The sequence below is a fragment of the Arabidopsis lyrata genome (genome assembly GCF_000004255.2).
Source record: "Arabidopsis lyrata subsp. lyrata unplaced genomic scaffold ARALYscaffold_6, whole genome shotgun sequence".
NCBI classification, from domain to species: Eukaryota; Viridiplantae; Streptophyta; class Magnoliopsida; order Brassicales; family Brassicaceae; genus Arabidopsis; species Arabidopsis lyrata.
The window spans coordinates 4,814,695-4,829,532 of NW_003302550.1; the positions used below are offsets into that span (position 1 = coordinate 4,814,695).

At 33.8% G+C, this 14,838-nt stretch overlaps 4 protein-coding genes across 7 annotated transcripts; 2 read left to right on the plus strand and 2 right to left on the minus strand.

The window, feature by feature from the left end:
* Positions 1-518: 518 nt before the first annotated feature.
* On the plus strand, positions 519-2,936 carry LOC9307574 (translation machinery-associated protein 22). Of its 2 annotated transcripts, none has more exons than XM_002871458.2 (7): positions 519-864; positions 1,232-1,330; positions 1,664-1,722; positions 1,916-1,997; positions 2,089-2,156; positions 2,458-2,541; positions 2,629-2,936. In XM_002871458.2, exons 1-7 carry the CDS (start codon positions 717-719, stop codon positions 2,683-2,685), a joined length of 597 nt encoding a protein of 198 aa, XP_002871504.1. In that variant the 5' UTR covers positions 519-716; the 3' UTR covers positions 2,686-2,936. The 2 variants fall into 2 exon arrangements, with proteins under 2 accessions (XP_002871504.1, XP_020877229.1); XM_021021570.1 differs by having other exon boundaries at positions 555-864; positions 1,667-1,722.
* Positions 2,937-3,055: 119 nt separating this feature from the next.
* LOC9307575 lies at positions 3,056-4,963 on the minus strand. 2 transcript variants are annotated; one of them, XM_021021567.1, is made up of 7 exons: positions 4,821-4,963; positions 4,447-4,565; positions 4,218-4,300; positions 4,029-4,150; positions 3,772-3,909; positions 3,567-3,660; positions 3,056-3,483 (listed from the first exon to the last, which is right to left on the minus strand). In XM_021021567.1, the coding sequence occupies exons 1-7, from the start codon at positions 4,870-4,872 to the stop codon at positions 3,225-3,227; spliced, it is 867 nt and encodes a 288-aa protein (XP_020877226.1). In that variant the 5' UTR covers positions 4,873-4,963; the 3' UTR covers positions 3,056-3,224. The 2 variants fall into 2 exon arrangements, with proteins under 2 accessions (XP_020877226.1, XP_002873537.1); XM_002873491.2 differs by having other exon boundaries at positions 3,772-3,936; positions 4,821-4,960.
* A 1,134-nt stretch (positions 4,964-6,097) lies between these two features.
* LOC9309606 (beta-fructofuranosidase, insoluble isoenzyme CWINV6) lies at positions 6,098-9,393 on the plus strand. 2 transcript variants are annotated; one of them, XM_002871459.2, is made up of 7 exons: positions 6,109-6,501; positions 6,762-6,770; positions 6,866-7,728; positions 7,877-8,035; positions 8,415-8,653; positions 8,756-8,846; positions 8,987-9,393. In XM_002871459.2, exons 1-7 carry the CDS (start codon positions 6,411-6,413, stop codon positions 9,179-9,181), a joined length of 1,647 nt encoding a protein of 548 aa, XP_002871505.1. In that variant the 5' UTR covers positions 6,109-6,410; the 3' UTR covers positions 9,182-9,393. The 2 variants fall into 2 exon arrangements, with proteins under 2 accessions (XP_020876176.1, XP_002871505.1); XM_021020517.1 differs by lacking the exon at positions 8,756-8,846 and having other exon boundaries at positions 6,098-6,501; positions 8,415-8,526; positions 8,987-9,140.
* Positions 9,394-11,601: 2,208 nt separating this feature from the next.
* On the minus strand, positions 11,602-12,461 carry LOC9307576 (glutaredoxin-C10). Its single transcript, XM_021022658.1, has one exon. The coding sequence runs from the start codon at positions 12,285-12,287 to the stop codon at positions 11,859-11,861; it is 429 nt and encodes a 142-aa protein (XP_020878317.1). The 5' UTR covers positions 12,288-12,461; the 3' UTR covers positions 11,602-11,858.
* Between the last annotated feature and the right edge of the window lie 2,377 nt (positions 12,462-14,838).

Here is a 14,838-nt window from a genome sequence, read left to right on the forward strand (position 1 = left end):
AGAAAAAAAAGTTGACAATAGCGTATTTGGTGCGACTCAAAAAAAAAAAAGACTTGTAATTGAATATGGTATATGACGTAAATAAATAATTTGCCAATGCCAATAAGTCATCATATTTAATTCAGCGCATGACCTCCAACGTCGGCATATATTTGAGTCGGTGACCGGATATCCAGTACAAAGTACAAACCAAAAAGAAAGACACAAAAAAAAGAAAAAAAACGGTAAAGAAGACTTGCTTACACGGACTTTACACATTAGAATCATGATAGAAGAAGACATGCATAGTAAAATGTATGAGACCTTAAATGATTTTTTTTTGGCAATGCCAATAATTCATAATTTTTTTAGAATTAACCATGACATGCATATCTCTTAGATTTTTTAAAAAGGCCTCTAATATTGAAGCAAATGATAGAAGTTTATGTTTAAAACCCAAGAACCATGTAAAGGCCCAAATAGAACCAAGTTAACCAAAATATCAAAAACATTTGTAGTTTTACATTAAAATTAAAGCCCAACACATGTCCTAAGCCTTTTTCACTTGTCTTCTCTGTTGGTTTTCCGACATCATTAACTTCGCGGGGGCAAGCGACGAACAGAAGAAAAAAAAAAGGAAAAGGATTATTCCGCCGTAGAATCCCATATTATCTCCCTCATCACTTTGCTACACAAGAATCTCATTTTCGCTTTTCCAAAGGAAACAAGAACTATCTATGGCGGAGAAGCTCGAGCCGGTGAAGGTTTTGTACTGCGGAGTTTGCTCTCTACCAGCCGAATACTGCGAATTCGGTCCCGATTTCGCTAGATGTAAGCCCTGGCTCGTCGAAAACGCCCCGGATCTCTATCCTGATCTCCTCAAAGGTACCTAAAAATAAATCAAACCCTAATTTTACAAAGTTTCGACCAGTTCTTAGGACTCGTTTGATTTTAGGTTTGTCAGCTTTATGACTAGTGCCTCAAAAAATTTCTATTTCTTCCAAGGGCTAAGAGATTCACACAATCGAAAATATAAAGCTTTTTTGTTTTAGCTTGATTCATATATTATGGTCTGTTCAAGGTGGTGATTATGTAATGTTGGATTGTCAATGCTATTGTGTAGAGTTTTCGATTTTTTTTTTTTTTTTGTACCTTTTGCACTTTTGTTCTACAGCTTATGACAATGAGTTTAATCTAATTTTAAAAAACATACTAATATTTGATTTTGAATATGAATTTTAAATGTGTTCAGAAGCTAATGAGAAGGCAGCAGATAATGTTTCTGACAAACTCCAGTCAGTGGGAATCTCTTCAGGTGGTGCTGATGGGGCACCATCTTCAGCTCAGACTGGTATGTAACCGTCTATGTGTGTGCTTTTGCTTGTTCATGTAAATCCGACTGCACTTATAGTTGCAAGTATACTTACTCTCTCAATACTGATCTGAAATGTACTTGGTGTATGTATTCTATTGTAGACACCTATTTTTTAACTGTATATCGCTATGTAAATGGTTGGAAGCATCTGTAATGTATTTTTTTTCCTGGGGATTCTGCAATCGAACTGTTAAGCATGGATGATAAATATTTCTAGAGTTACTGATTGGTGTTGATGTCTATGTTGGAAGGATTTGGCTTTTAGTTGAATTTCTACTCATTAATCACTGGGTTTTCCAATATATATAGCAGGGACATCCAAGAAGGAGGAAGTGAAGCGCCTACCTGGGGGAAAAGTTAAAAAGAAAGTAAGTAATATCGTGTAACCTTCCTTCCACCTTACTGGAATGTCTTAATGCATTACCAAGTTTCCATGGAAACATACACTTTTCAGTTGACTCACATATCTGCGTTTACTTTTCCGGTTTCCACTCCTTCGTCTTTGACGTGGACCTGTTTGTCCGGTTGTCTAATTTTCTAATGTTTACGGATGCTATATAGGATCGACAGGAAGTTATTATTGAAAAGGTTGTACGCAACAAGCGCAAGTGTATCACCATTGTCAAAGGACTAGAACTGTTTGGTGAGTTATTTACTTCTTTTGTGAGATATCTTAGTATTCTTATTGGCTGGAACATACCTCATTCTTTTAACCCTAAAATTTTTTTCGTCAGGGATAAAACTAAGTGACGCCTCTAAAAAGCTTGGGAAGAAGTTTGCCACTGGAGCATCAGTTGTCAAGGTATGTATGTAAAGGATGAATTACAAATCAAATATGTATACGAAATAGGTTTTATGCTTAGACAGATTAGTGAGTTTGGTTTTGTTCTAGCTGATCTTGTTGAGCAGAGCTTATGGTTTTTTAGAGTTTGTAACTGCTTTAGACCTGTTGAGTCTCTAATTTTAAAATTTGGGCTCCACAGAAAAGTATGAAGTCTTCTTCTCTACATATATGACTTTTGACCCCTTACTGCATCTGAACCAATTTGTTTTACCACTTTCTTCCTCTTATGCTGAGATTTTTCTAATATACTGTGTTTCAGGGACCAACTGAAAAGGAGCAAATTGATGTTCAAGGAGATATAATCTATGATATCGTTGAATTCATTACAGACACTTGGCCCGACGTAACATAGCTTATCCTTTTCTAATTTGTTCTTGGTTCTCTCTGCATTCGTTTGATAACTTATGATTGTTGCATTGCCAATTTCTAGGTACCTGAAAGATCCATTTTCTTCATCGAAGATGGTAAGAAGGTTCAGGCTGGTTGATGATCACCTTTGTCCTCGGTTTTGGCATGGCGGGTTCATGTAGACGAGCTAGTTCCTGAGTTATCCTATGTGTTTGGAGGATATCGCATCATGATAATAACTTTCAACATAACGTATAGTTGGATAATCATACTACTTTCTTATTCGGGTTGCGATAATTCCATACATGTTTCTCCAAACATTTCTCTTTTTGGGTGTCTTAATATTTAAAATGCGTCTTGAAATGAATGCGTTCTTCGTTCTTGACCGCATGATCAGCTTTGTAAGACCAAATATACTCTCATCGGCCAAACCAGTGATCTCGTGTGTCTTATAAGCCAATAGTTTAGGGCAGCTAGATTCAAAAGTTGATGCTAAACCAGGCCTAAGAAACCAAGTGAAACCTTTATGATCGATTTTGTGTTGAGACATTTAACCAGACTGTATCCTAACAACAAGATTTTATACAGCAAAAGATCATTCTGGTTTCTACTTGTGTTTAACTGATTTCAAACCGTTTATTATCACACCTGCGACAATAAATAACTCAGCTAAGCTGTTTAAATTCGCGATGTAATAGGAACAACTGATCTCATAGAGTCTTGGTTACTTGTACTGATATCACCTGACTCATCATCTTTCTTGGGATCCAATTTGAAGAATGAGAGAACAATAGAAGCAAGCTGATGCTGGTGAGAAGTGAACTCATGATCAGCTCCTTCAATAAGACACAGCTTATGATTCTTTATATGTTTGGCAAATTCGGACGCTTCTGTTACATGCACAATCCTATCATTTGACCCATGGACTGTTAAGACCCTGAAATTTTAAGAGAATCATTAGTTCCTCTATTATAGAATGAAACCAAAAGAGACAAAATCTTATAAGGTATGAGGATAGACCTGCAGTTTTCATGAATTGAGAGACATGCTTCATGAGCATTGGTTGTGAGACGGTCCATTAGACTCTCTTCTGTTACCCGATATTCAAACTTTCCTGCAACGAATAAAGGGGAAGAGTTGCCTCTAACAGTACCGGTAAATGCCAAACACTATGTTTTCTGGCTCTAACAATCACAAAACAAAACAAAAAAGCTGAAAGAATTACCCTTTCTGTTACTAACATCTATGAATCCATTCTCTTTGATTCTCTTGAAATAGTCCTTACCAAGCCGGCCTTCGATTCCTCTCTCAAGAAAAAACCGGCCGGAGATATTCACAACAGTCTGCACATCCTTGTACTTTGCTGCATACAAAAGCACCACATTTCCACCTGCACAAAATTCAGTGACAAGAACAACAAAGCTCTATTCTTTCTTGAATTCAGAAACACGAAATCGACATTAGTTTTACGTTCATATATACCTTTACTATGTCCAATTATCGCAGAAATCTCACGGTTAACCCCACGCAAGTGTTGCAGAACAGAGCGCAGATCTTCAACTTCACGGCGATAGTTACCATACTGAAATGATCCTTGGCTTTCCCTGAAGTTCAGAAACATGAGTAAAGCAACAAACACTTAAAAAGAAAGAAAGGGAAGTAACAATTCACCCGTTGCCAGCGAAGTCAAACCGGAAAGAACTGATCATCGCTCTCTCAAAGAAACTGGCAATGGTCAGCATTGGAATCCGATCCTAGAAGTAAATATATATGAAGATTAAAGTGTTTAGAGAAAACCAATACAAATTCAAAGTTTCGTGGAATCTAAAATGTGAATCAAAGGAAGTTTGCAAATGTTGAAATCTGATGAGAATGCTACCAAAAAAAAAAAAAAGCAAACCTTTGATGACCGAAATCCATGGCAGATGACAACAGTCTCTATAGAACCCGTATCATGCAAAACTCCTACGAGTTTCTCACCATGACTGTTCTCAATTACAAGTCTTCGCTGTTGAATCTCTGCCAAGAATTTCCAGACAAAAATCCAATCACCAACAATGTTCAAGCAGATACAAAAGCCTGTTCTATGATCAATCAAACATTGAAAAGCCGAATACAATCGAATTGGTAGTTGTAGGAACAATTTGAACATAATAACCTCACAATATCAAAATCGCAGTAAAATCCAAATGATAGCGAAATGTCAGAATCAGAAGCGTATGGATCAAAAACACAATGGTACAATTTAGGATCGAGAAAGGAGATGAAGCTTACCCGAGTTGTCGATTCGTTCATGGCTAGATTGATTCCGGCGAGTCTCCGACATCGTCGCGCGGAGGAGATACCTCAGCTTAAAGGGACTCGGAATTTCTTATACAGATATAAAAGTGATTTAATGAATGATATGTTCAACGTTTGGGATTAGGAAGAAAATCCGTATTAACTATTAAGAAAATCAGGATTAGGAAGAAAATCAGATAAGTGACTCTTGGATCATTTTGATTTGAAGTTAGAAAAGGAATATTTTGTCAAAAAAAAATGCATAAAATTTGAATTACTTTCACTCTTAGTGTAATAAAAATGACACTTTTTATGAAATGTAAGGAGTAAAAAAAAAAGCATCTCTTTTTTTTTTAAATATAGAGGGTTTTAGGACCCTAAATGATTGCATATTGAAAAGAGAAAATTTTTAATACATATCAAAGACCAAGTTGATTAAACATATTTTAACCCCGCCTGCCTAAGTTTTCTCAATCATAGAAATGACAACTAATGAACAATCCAAAGATATTAGCTAGCAATACTGGCAAAAAGACGTCGTGGCAATATTGTAAATAAATGGCCTATTTTTTTTTGCATTTGATTAACAAATAGTATGATACCAAGTAAAATAGCTTGCTATCAGATAAAATAATATGATACTATTTGTTAAAAACATCCTAATATTCTTATTGGTCTAATTACTTGGTGCTAATCATGAACCCCACATTCTTCTTATTGGTGTGATTACTTGGTGCTTTCAACGACTTAAGGATTAAGAAGCCATACGATGCCGTCTCCTTGTTTTTAATACAAAGGATTAAATTATTGAGACTTGAAAGTGTCATGGGATTATTACTACGGATTTTGCCCTTTTTTATAATGTTATATATGAATTTTGCCCTTTTTTAAATAATTTATGGATTTTGCCCTTTTTAACACTTAAAAATATACGTACTTATGATTTTTTTTTCAAAAATACGTACATTATACCAAATACTAAACCCTAAGAACAACTGGAATCGACTAAACACAAACATAACGAATGAAACGCATGTTAAATCATATTTTTGGAGCCTAAAAAGGGCAAAATTCATAAATTATTCAAAAAAGAGCAAAATCCATAAATACCATTATAAAAAAGGGCAAAATCCGTAATTAATTCATCAGGGGTAAACTTTTTCATAAACAATGACTAAGGACCACATTGACTAAAATATATATAACTCCACTTGATGAAGTTTCCGCAATAATAATAGAAATCACATTTAATGAATAATTCAAAGACCTTTTACCTACAATGTACCATTAACAAAGACTGACGACTACAAAGCTTAATCAATAATTATAATAAAATTAAGCAGATATAATTAGCAACTATCTGAGAGTTTCTTCCACGATACTTCGAGATTAAGACAGAATAAGAAGAGTTTGTCAATGTCAACGCCAATGGCATTATAAGTACGATGATTGTCTCTGACGACTCTATAATCATTTGATCTTGGCAAGATCTCAAGAGTAATTCATAAAAGAAAGCAACACATACACACATCATTTTCGTAATCCTTGAGGGTCGATTTCGTTGCCGAGTAAGACCGATCATCGATGGCTGAGGCAATGGCACAGAATCTTCTTCAAGACAACCAGCTTAACCGGACTTCCTTCCATTTCCAACCTCAGAGAAATTGGCTCAACGGTTCTATTTCTTTCTTTTTCCTCCTATTTATATTCATATATAGATCATGTTGGTTGTGAACTAAATATCATATTGGCAAATATCTCTTATAGTATTATTAGTTCATAAAACCGGAAAAAAATAAAACAATGGTTAATTTCTGTTTATTGCAATTAATCACTGAATCAGGTTATTAATTTCTACAACAAGATATTTAAAACTAACGATTGTCTTAATTTTATGTCACTTATGGTGCTTGGATGCATTTTGGAAATCTGAAGATCCAAACGGTACTTAAATACTCTACCAATCATTAGCTTGTGACACGAGGAACCCCAAGTTGTTATTATATGATGAAATATTTATATTATAAATGTTGTTTCAGCGCCAATGTACTACAAAGGATTCTACCATTTGTTCTACCAGCACAACCCTTTGGCTCCTGATTTCAGTAAAATAATGATATGGGGGCACTCTGTTTCACAAGATATGGTCAACTGGATCCAACTTGAACCAGCCCTTTCTCCTTCTGAGCCCTTTGACATCAACAGCTGCTGGTCAGGATCCGCCACGATCCTCCCCGATGGCAGACCTGTAATTTTGTACACCGGACTCGACGATAACAACAAACAGCAAGTCACAGTTGTTGCCGAACCAAAGGACGTTTCTGACCCTTTGCTTCGTGAGTGGGTTAAGCCAAAGTACAATCCTGTGATGGTTCCGCCAAGTAATGTCCCTTTTAATTGTTTCCGTGACCCAACGACGGCGTGGCAAGGGCAAGATGGGAAATGGAGAGTGCTCATAGGAGCTAAGGAGAAAGATACTGAGAAAGGAATGGCTATTTTGTACCGAAGCGATGATTTTGTCCAGTGGACAAAGTATACAGTGCCTTTACTTGAGTCAGAAGGAACCGGAATGTGGGAATGCCCTGATTTTTTCCCGGTTTCTGTCACTGGTAAAGAAGGTGTTGACACTTCAGTGAACAATGCTACTGTGAGGCATGTCGTGAAGGCGAGTTTTGGAGGCAATGATTGCTATGTCATTGGTAAATACTCTTCTGAGAATGAAGAATTTTCAGCGGATTATGAGTTCACTAACACTAGTGCGGATTTGAGATATGATTATGGAAAGTTTTATGCCTCGAAGGCGTTCTTCGATAGTGTTAAAAATCGGAGGATCAACTGGGGATGGGTCATAGAGACTGATAGCAAAGAAGATGATTTCAAGAAAGGATGGGCTGGCCTTATGGTAAATATATATATATTTTTTTTTGGTTTAACATTATGGTAAATATGATAAACCTTATGGTAAATATGATATAAGGTTTATTTTAAGTAATTGTAGAGTAGAGATTACTTGTCAAGAAATTGGATTAATTGGTTTGTTTTTGGCTTAGTCTCTTCCCAGGGAAATGTGGCTGGACACAAATGGAAAGAAGCTGATACAATGGCCAATTGAAGAAATCAACAATCTCCGGACCAAAAGTGTTAGCCTTGATTGCTATGAATTCGAAACCGGCTCGACCTTCGAAATTTCAGGCATCACTGCTGCCCAAGTAAGTTTTCTCAGAGTGTTTTGTTAGGACTTAGGAGTCCCATATTATTAAAAATAAAATTTAATGAAGTCAGATAAAACTCTTGAGGTGGTAGTTTATGTATTTTTAATAGATCTGTAAAACCAGGTAAATATTTGGTAGAATTCATTCATGATATAGTCACTATATGGATTTTAGTAGTAATATTTAAAAATCCATTTAAAATAACAAGGTTCATCTTTGTATTTGAGATTTTACGTTTTTAACTTGAAAAAACTTTAAAACTTGTATAAATCTCAAATATCAGTAATATTAACACGTCTTCTCTGGAATCATTAGGCTAATACTATTTTGTTTCAACAACTTGTATATATTTATCTTTCTCTTGTTGTTGTTAAAGGCCGACGTAGAGGTGACTTTTAATCTGCCTTTCCTGGACGATTATCCCGAGATACTTGATGCTGACCAAGTTGATGATGCGACTCTGTTTGATCATGACAACTCGGATGGATGTGTTTACGGGCCTTTTGGACTGCTAGCATTGGCTACCAATGATTTATCAGAACAAACCGCAATCTTCTTTAAAGTTATTCGTCGCGGAAACGGATATGCAGTTGTAATGGGCAGCAGCGAGAAGAGGTAATAATGTGAATTTGATCTAACAACATGAAACCAAATGTTAGTTTCTCTATCATGTGTAAGTATGATGTTTTGTTTTAACAAATGGTAATATATACGTAGGTCTTCGTTGAGAGACAACATAAAAAAATCTTCGCATGGAACATTCCTAGATATTGATCCAAGGCATGAGAAGATCTCATTAAGATGTTTGGTGAGCTAAATTAAGCCATTTTGCAATGTTGTTTCTTTTATATATATTCACCCTAATTAAGACATTTTATTTTAAACAATTTAAACTCTGAAAACCACCTTTTTTGTTGTTGTTGTTGTCGTCGTCGTCGTCGTCTATAGATCGATCACTCGATTATAGAGAGCTACGGAGCAGGAGGAAAAAGTGTGATAACATCTAGGGTTTATCCAAAATTGGCAATTGGCGAAGCAGCTAAGCTGTATGTGTTCAATGATGGAGAAAAGGGTGTGATCATGACGTCCCTGGAAGCTTGGAGCATGAGAAATGCCCAAATCAATTCAAACCCAACTTATTAATGAATCATATAATATTGATAATAATAATCTTTGGACTGCCCTAAAGATTTTTCTTATCTTGTCATGAACTGCTGAATGTTTTAAGATTTATGCATCTTTTGTATTCAAGTTATTGGTGTGGTTATTGTCGTTTCTTTGGGTAAAAGATTAGCCTTCTCATGTTTCTTATTGAATTTGCACGAATAATAATAAGCCTTCTCCTGTTCTATCAATAAGACTAGTGTGTCATGAGTCCCATAGTGTTTAGCAATTGATTCTCCTCCAGGGACAACCAAGAATTTATTTTAATCGATGATCTATATATCAAAATTTAACAAGACTAAACTATCAAATAATAATTATTAAATTAAAATATCAAATATTGATACATTCTTTTACTCTAATTTATACATCAAATGGATACCATCATATATAACATTAGAGGGAGTGGTTTTCTGATTGATATGATTTCAGGACAATGAAATTGCTCTTCTTTTTTAAAAGACAATCAATTTTTCCATCAACAATTATAAAGAGTATAAAATTGTTAGAATTATACTAAAATAGTGTGGTCAGTTCACTAGTGGTGGCTGAGTGGTATATGAGCTCAGATTTTTTAGGGACCGTCCATGTTCAAGCACAAAACATGACAGCCTTGTAGAGTTTAAGCATTGTTAAGAAGAAAAAGAAATATCTGAACTTTGGATCTCCATTTTCTTTCAACATTTTTAAGTAAAAAATTATGACAAAGCTTTTTTTTGGTTTCTTTACTGAGTTAGCATGATTCTGGGAAATATTTGCAAAATTGATGCCATAGCATTTTCGTAACTAAATCCTATATTTTATTGTATTAAATCCATGCTATTTTCTTTATAAAAAAAACACAGAGAATAAAATACACAATGATTTATGAAAATTCCACCACGTCATTTCTGCTCTTTTACTACAATACCCTTGTTTTTTCCCCACTTTGTTCTTTTGTTTCGAGATATGTTTAATGTTTTTATTATCTTAAAGAGATTGTCAACTTGTTATGAAAATAGATTTTGGGATTTTAACCAGTGCCCTTTTTTAAATTTGTGGTGGAGGTCTCTCAGCTGCATTCATTAATCATACACTTGTCTTTTCTGTATCCTTTAAACTGTGGCCATTGTAACTCACCTTCACTTATGTTGCCTTTTAATCATTTCGCTTCTTTAGGTATCTCTCTTTTTAATCTTGTCGTTATATATAATAATGTGTGTGCATTACATCATTCAACTCTCATTGGTTATTGCTACTCTGCCTTTTCAATAATTAAAACATATATCAAACTATAGATCATGGGTTTATACAAGTTGATCCCCTTTTCTGTTTAATTATATTTCTTCATGCATACTTTGAATGGTGATATGCCGTTGCTGCGGTTATGAGCAACACAACTGCAACGACCAAATTTCGAAAAAAAATAACATAACATAACTGCATGATTGATTATTTCATAAAAAGTCCTTATCATAACTATTTTACTATATATTGTAACAAAAAGAATAGAATAAATGATAATGAAATCATAAAAACTGTTGGTGTTTCAAAAGAGAAAAATAACTTGTTTCCCCCAAAGGCTAACCAAGCCCCACCCCACCACTGAGGAGCTCCCTAGACATATTTTATTTGCGTGATGGGTAGGTATGGATCTACGGGTAGATTTTTTGTTTTTGACATGTGAAAGTGTTTTGCGGACAAAACTAATAATATATTTTTCTGACCAGAAAATAAATATAATGATGTTTAAAATTTTAGATTAGCCCTATATCATTTAAGAAAGCTCAGTATTCGAAAATTCAACGCAACGGAAAAAATGAAAAGCATAAGCATCTTGACAAAATTCGTCTAGCTAGGGTGAATCGTGTTACCGAAAAGAGACAATTCGATTTGTAGGTTGATATCTCAATTAGGCGAGCTAGTTGAGTGATAACGGCAAAATTTCATAAAAGATTCAATACATACTGTTTACATATGGGGTTGTGAATTCTACAATCAAAACTTTGGTAAAATAATAGTATGAAGTGATTGTGCAATAATTGCGATTGACACCCTAAAGATTCTTTGGGCCAAAATCTCTTAAGATACAATAAAAAATAAAATAAAATTCAGATACCGAAATTGTCCAAGAGAAAGATAGCAGTCAGATTCCGTGGTAATCAACGGATTCTATTTACATATTAATAATATATAGTTTTTCATAATTTCGAGGTCAATATTTATTAGAGACCGGTCATCGATGACATAATATTGTACTTAATGCCTCTTTTTCATTTTGCCTCCCCAATTTAATCAAGAAAATTACTCTTTAGAAATAAAATTATATTTGGACCCTGTCTAACATCAGCACATTAGTTTTTTCTCCTCACATCGTTCAACATATATATAGTTCAATACGGAAACTAAAGAAACGGAAATCATTCACAAATAAATAATATAATTATGATGGAATAAATCTTACACGTGATGATCTAAACAACACTTACCAACTGGCAAAAGATATGAAATAAACAACCAGCACTGGATTAACAAAAAAAAAGGAAACATTTTTATGTTTCTAAGAAAGAGTGAATTAATGGAATTTTTCACAATGGATATTATTTATCAGATTTTTTTTAATTAGGTTATAAATAGGCTAACTTGGAAAGAAAGAAAAAAATACAGAAAATTACAATTATGCCAATAAGGCTCCAACCTCAACGAGTCTAGGAATAAGCTGACCACTTAGGTGAAGTGCTACAAGTGACTCGAAGCCACCGACACAAGCACCACCGATGAAAAGCACCGGAGCGGCTTCAACGGCGAGGTAAGCAATTTCACCGCCGTCGATCTCGATCACTGTTGGGTGAACTCCGACGGTCGATAGAAGCTTCTTCATGACGTGGCACATGCAACATGAGGAAGATCGAGTGAATATGATGACTGGATGCTCTGATATCAGCCGTCCAATCTTTGACTCTGATGTCTCCTCTTCATCGAACGAAAGGCTCGTCGAGGCGGTGGAGGAGGAGACTGTTGGTGGTGCTGGAGGAGGAGGAAGAACCGTCAGGTCTAGCGTTACGGCGTCGTTTGAGCAGTCTCGTAAACCTCGCATCGTCTTCATTAGAGAGAAAGAGTTAGAGAAAGTGAGAGAGAGAGAGAGTGGGAGTTTTGTTGATGTCAACGCGAGATGAGAGCGACCATAAATGGAGAAATTGGGTGTCACTATAATGACGTAACCATTAGCAAATTATTTATTTTATTTGTGTTTTTAATATATATATTTTTTGTCACTTTAAATTTGTTTTCGACAGATTGGTCGCCTCTTATTTATGACATATACCTTGGTCTTTTTTTTGTTCAACCATACAGATTGGTCTAAAATTCCAAATTCTAAATTATATATATATATATATATATATATATAAAGTTGATATATAATGGTTATTTGGCTTCTAAGAGTGGAATACTAGATATTTTTATTGGTATTATCTTAGAAATTCAAAGATTTGTTACATTGTACATGAATAAATTAATATCCATCAAATCAGCGGTTTTTATTTCTTTTATTAGAATGTTCTGTATATGTGCCCTCACTCACATATACGAGACATATATGTAAACATTTTCTCATGTATGCAACGTAACCATGCATGTACCATATTACAACTACGTATATTAGTATACTATTACAGCTTGTTAGGTTAGATAGAGTGTAAATGGTAACATCAAAAAAAATATTCAGCCAGATTCAGCCAGATTCAGCAATTCCGTAGTTACCATTTGTATAAAACTAAATTCAGCCAGATTCAACAGTTTTTCCAACATCAACAGATACATAGTATGTTCATTTCAGATAAAAATTTGGATTATAGCGATTCACAACTCGAATTAAAATATTTTGGCTATTAAAAATTACACATCAAATTTATATTTTAAAATAAGTTAGATCATACAAATACGATATATGAATAATTCATACACATAAAATCATTACCAGAATAGACAAGACACATATTTATGTTCAGATATCTATAAATATTTTTAGACAATTTTAATAAATTTTAGATACTTAAATATAATTTTCCAAATTTTTGCAAAAATAACTCATACTTATGCTAAAATAATATTTAAAATATCAAATTAAAAAAATTTTGTTAATCATCCTAATCATATTAAGGATTTAAACTACTAGAGAACAATGAAAAATCAATAAGATAATCTATATTATATTATCATGTTTATTTTTAAATTAATTTTTCAATAAAACTTTGACAAAGCTTTCTATTAATTAATTATATCTTTTTAATAGTTCAAAAATTAGATTTGGAAGAACAACTCAATTTTGCTAAAAAGATATTAATTCTAGTATTTATTTATTAGTATAAGAGTTAATTAGACTATTAGATAATTTTATCTATTTTATTTAGATAATTTTCCTTAGTTATTCTATTAATATTCGTAATTATTTGACGATATTTCAGTTAAAGTCTTAATTATTTCGACAGATTCTGCTAAAAAACACAAAAAAATTCAGCTGGATTCAGCGGTTACCATTTGAAAATGTAAAAATTCAGCCAGATTCAGCTAAAAATCACTAAAAATTCAGCCAGATTCAGTAATTCAACCGGATTCAGCCAGATTTCTCGGTTACTATTTAGACCCATAGTATGTAAATTGATATAAAAGGAATAATAACCCAAACATAAAAGAAACACATTTTGGTTTGAGTTTTCCATGAAATCTGGCGTACGTGGTGGACGAGATCCTCAAAATATTTCTATATAACTTGATATTTACGCTATACGGCAGCATCATCGTTAATCTTACGACTTCTTGCTGTTTATTGTTTGAATCCCATGACGTTAATAATGCCTTTTCAAATAAAATGCTAATAAGGACAAAAGACAAAATTTGAATATGATTCTACGGGTTCGTACGTTCTGCCTATCTGGAAAAAAAATGGTTATAATATTTACTTCTATATTCAAAATTTGGTTGGCACATGTGCAAACAAGTTTTAGGGACCATCTCCGTGGTTAATTAATAACATCGTTTCAATTATTGTTTGAGCACAAAAACAATAACTATTCCGTTCTTAAACAAATTAGAACATTATAAAAACTGCTAGTGCAAGTACATGAACCCCAACGGCGGACCTATGTTCAGCAAAGGTGGGTCAACTGACCCCCCTAAAATTATGAAATCAGTCTTTAGTTCTAGCAATTATCACTAATTGATAACTTCATTAGTTCCTTTTTGCACCCCCTATTTAAATTGTTTTCTTATGCATCCATAATGAGTTTTTTTGCACTCATTATTTTATTCATTTTATATCTAATTACTTTGTTTAATTTGTTGTTTTCCAAAAAAACATCATTCTTTATGTATTTTGATTAAAAAAAATCTAAAATTTCAAAAAAATACAATTTTTATTAATACATACAGAAAATTAATTATGTAATTTTCATCTTCTTAACAAAGTTAACAATATTGACCCCGGTAAAATATATTTCTAGGTCCGCCAATTGAACCCCAACCTCTAATTTAACGTTTACTTAATACACATTATATATATGCACGTTATACAAGTTATTAGATGACATTATCTACGTAATACCATCAGTGCCGGCTCAACAGTATTATAGGCCCTAGGGCAAACAAAAATTTAGGCC

Bases quoted from the DNA above. Each gene is read 5' to 3' on its own strand.
- LOC9307574 (XM_002871458.2), top strand. From the start codon at position 717: ATGGCGGAGAAGCTCGAGCCGGTGAAGGTTTTGTACTGCGGAGTTTGC. The intron at 1,723-1,915 runs GTAAGTAATATC...GATGCTATATAG, and splicing joins GGGGAAAAGTTAAAAAGAAA to GATCGACAGGAAGTTATTAT. The intron at 2,157-2,457 runs GTATGTATGTAA...ACTGTGTTTCAG, and splicing joins CTGGAGCATCAGTTGTCAAG to GGACCAACTGAAAAGGAGCA.
- LOC9307575 (XM_002873491.2), bottom strand. From the start codon at position 4,872: ATGTCGGAGACTCGCCGGAATCAATCTAGCCATGAACGAATCGACAAC. The intron at 3,661-3,771 runs GTAATTCTTTCA...TATTCGTTGCAG, and splicing joins AGATGTTAGTAACAGAAAGG to GAAAGTTTGAATATCGGGTA. The intron at 3,484-3,566 runs GTCTATCCTCAT...TTAAAATTTCAG, and splicing joins TCAATTCATGAAAACTGCAG to GGTCTTAACAGTCCATGGGT.
- LOC9309606 (XM_002871459.2), top strand. From the start codon at position 6,411: ATGGCTGAGGCAATGGCACAGAATCTTCTTCAAGACAACCAGCTTAAC. The intron at 8,654-8,755 runs GTAATAATGTGA...ATATATACGTAG, and splicing joins ATGGGCAGCAGCGAGAAGAG to GTCTTCGTTGAGAGACAACA. The intron at 8,847-8,986 runs GTGAGCTAAATT...CGTCGTCTATAG, and splicing joins AGATCTCATTAAGATGTTTG to ATCGATCACTCGATTATAGA.
- LOC9307576 (XM_021022658.1), bottom strand. From the start codon at position 12,287: ATGAAGACGATGCGAGGTTTACGAGACTGCTCAAACGACGCCGTAACG.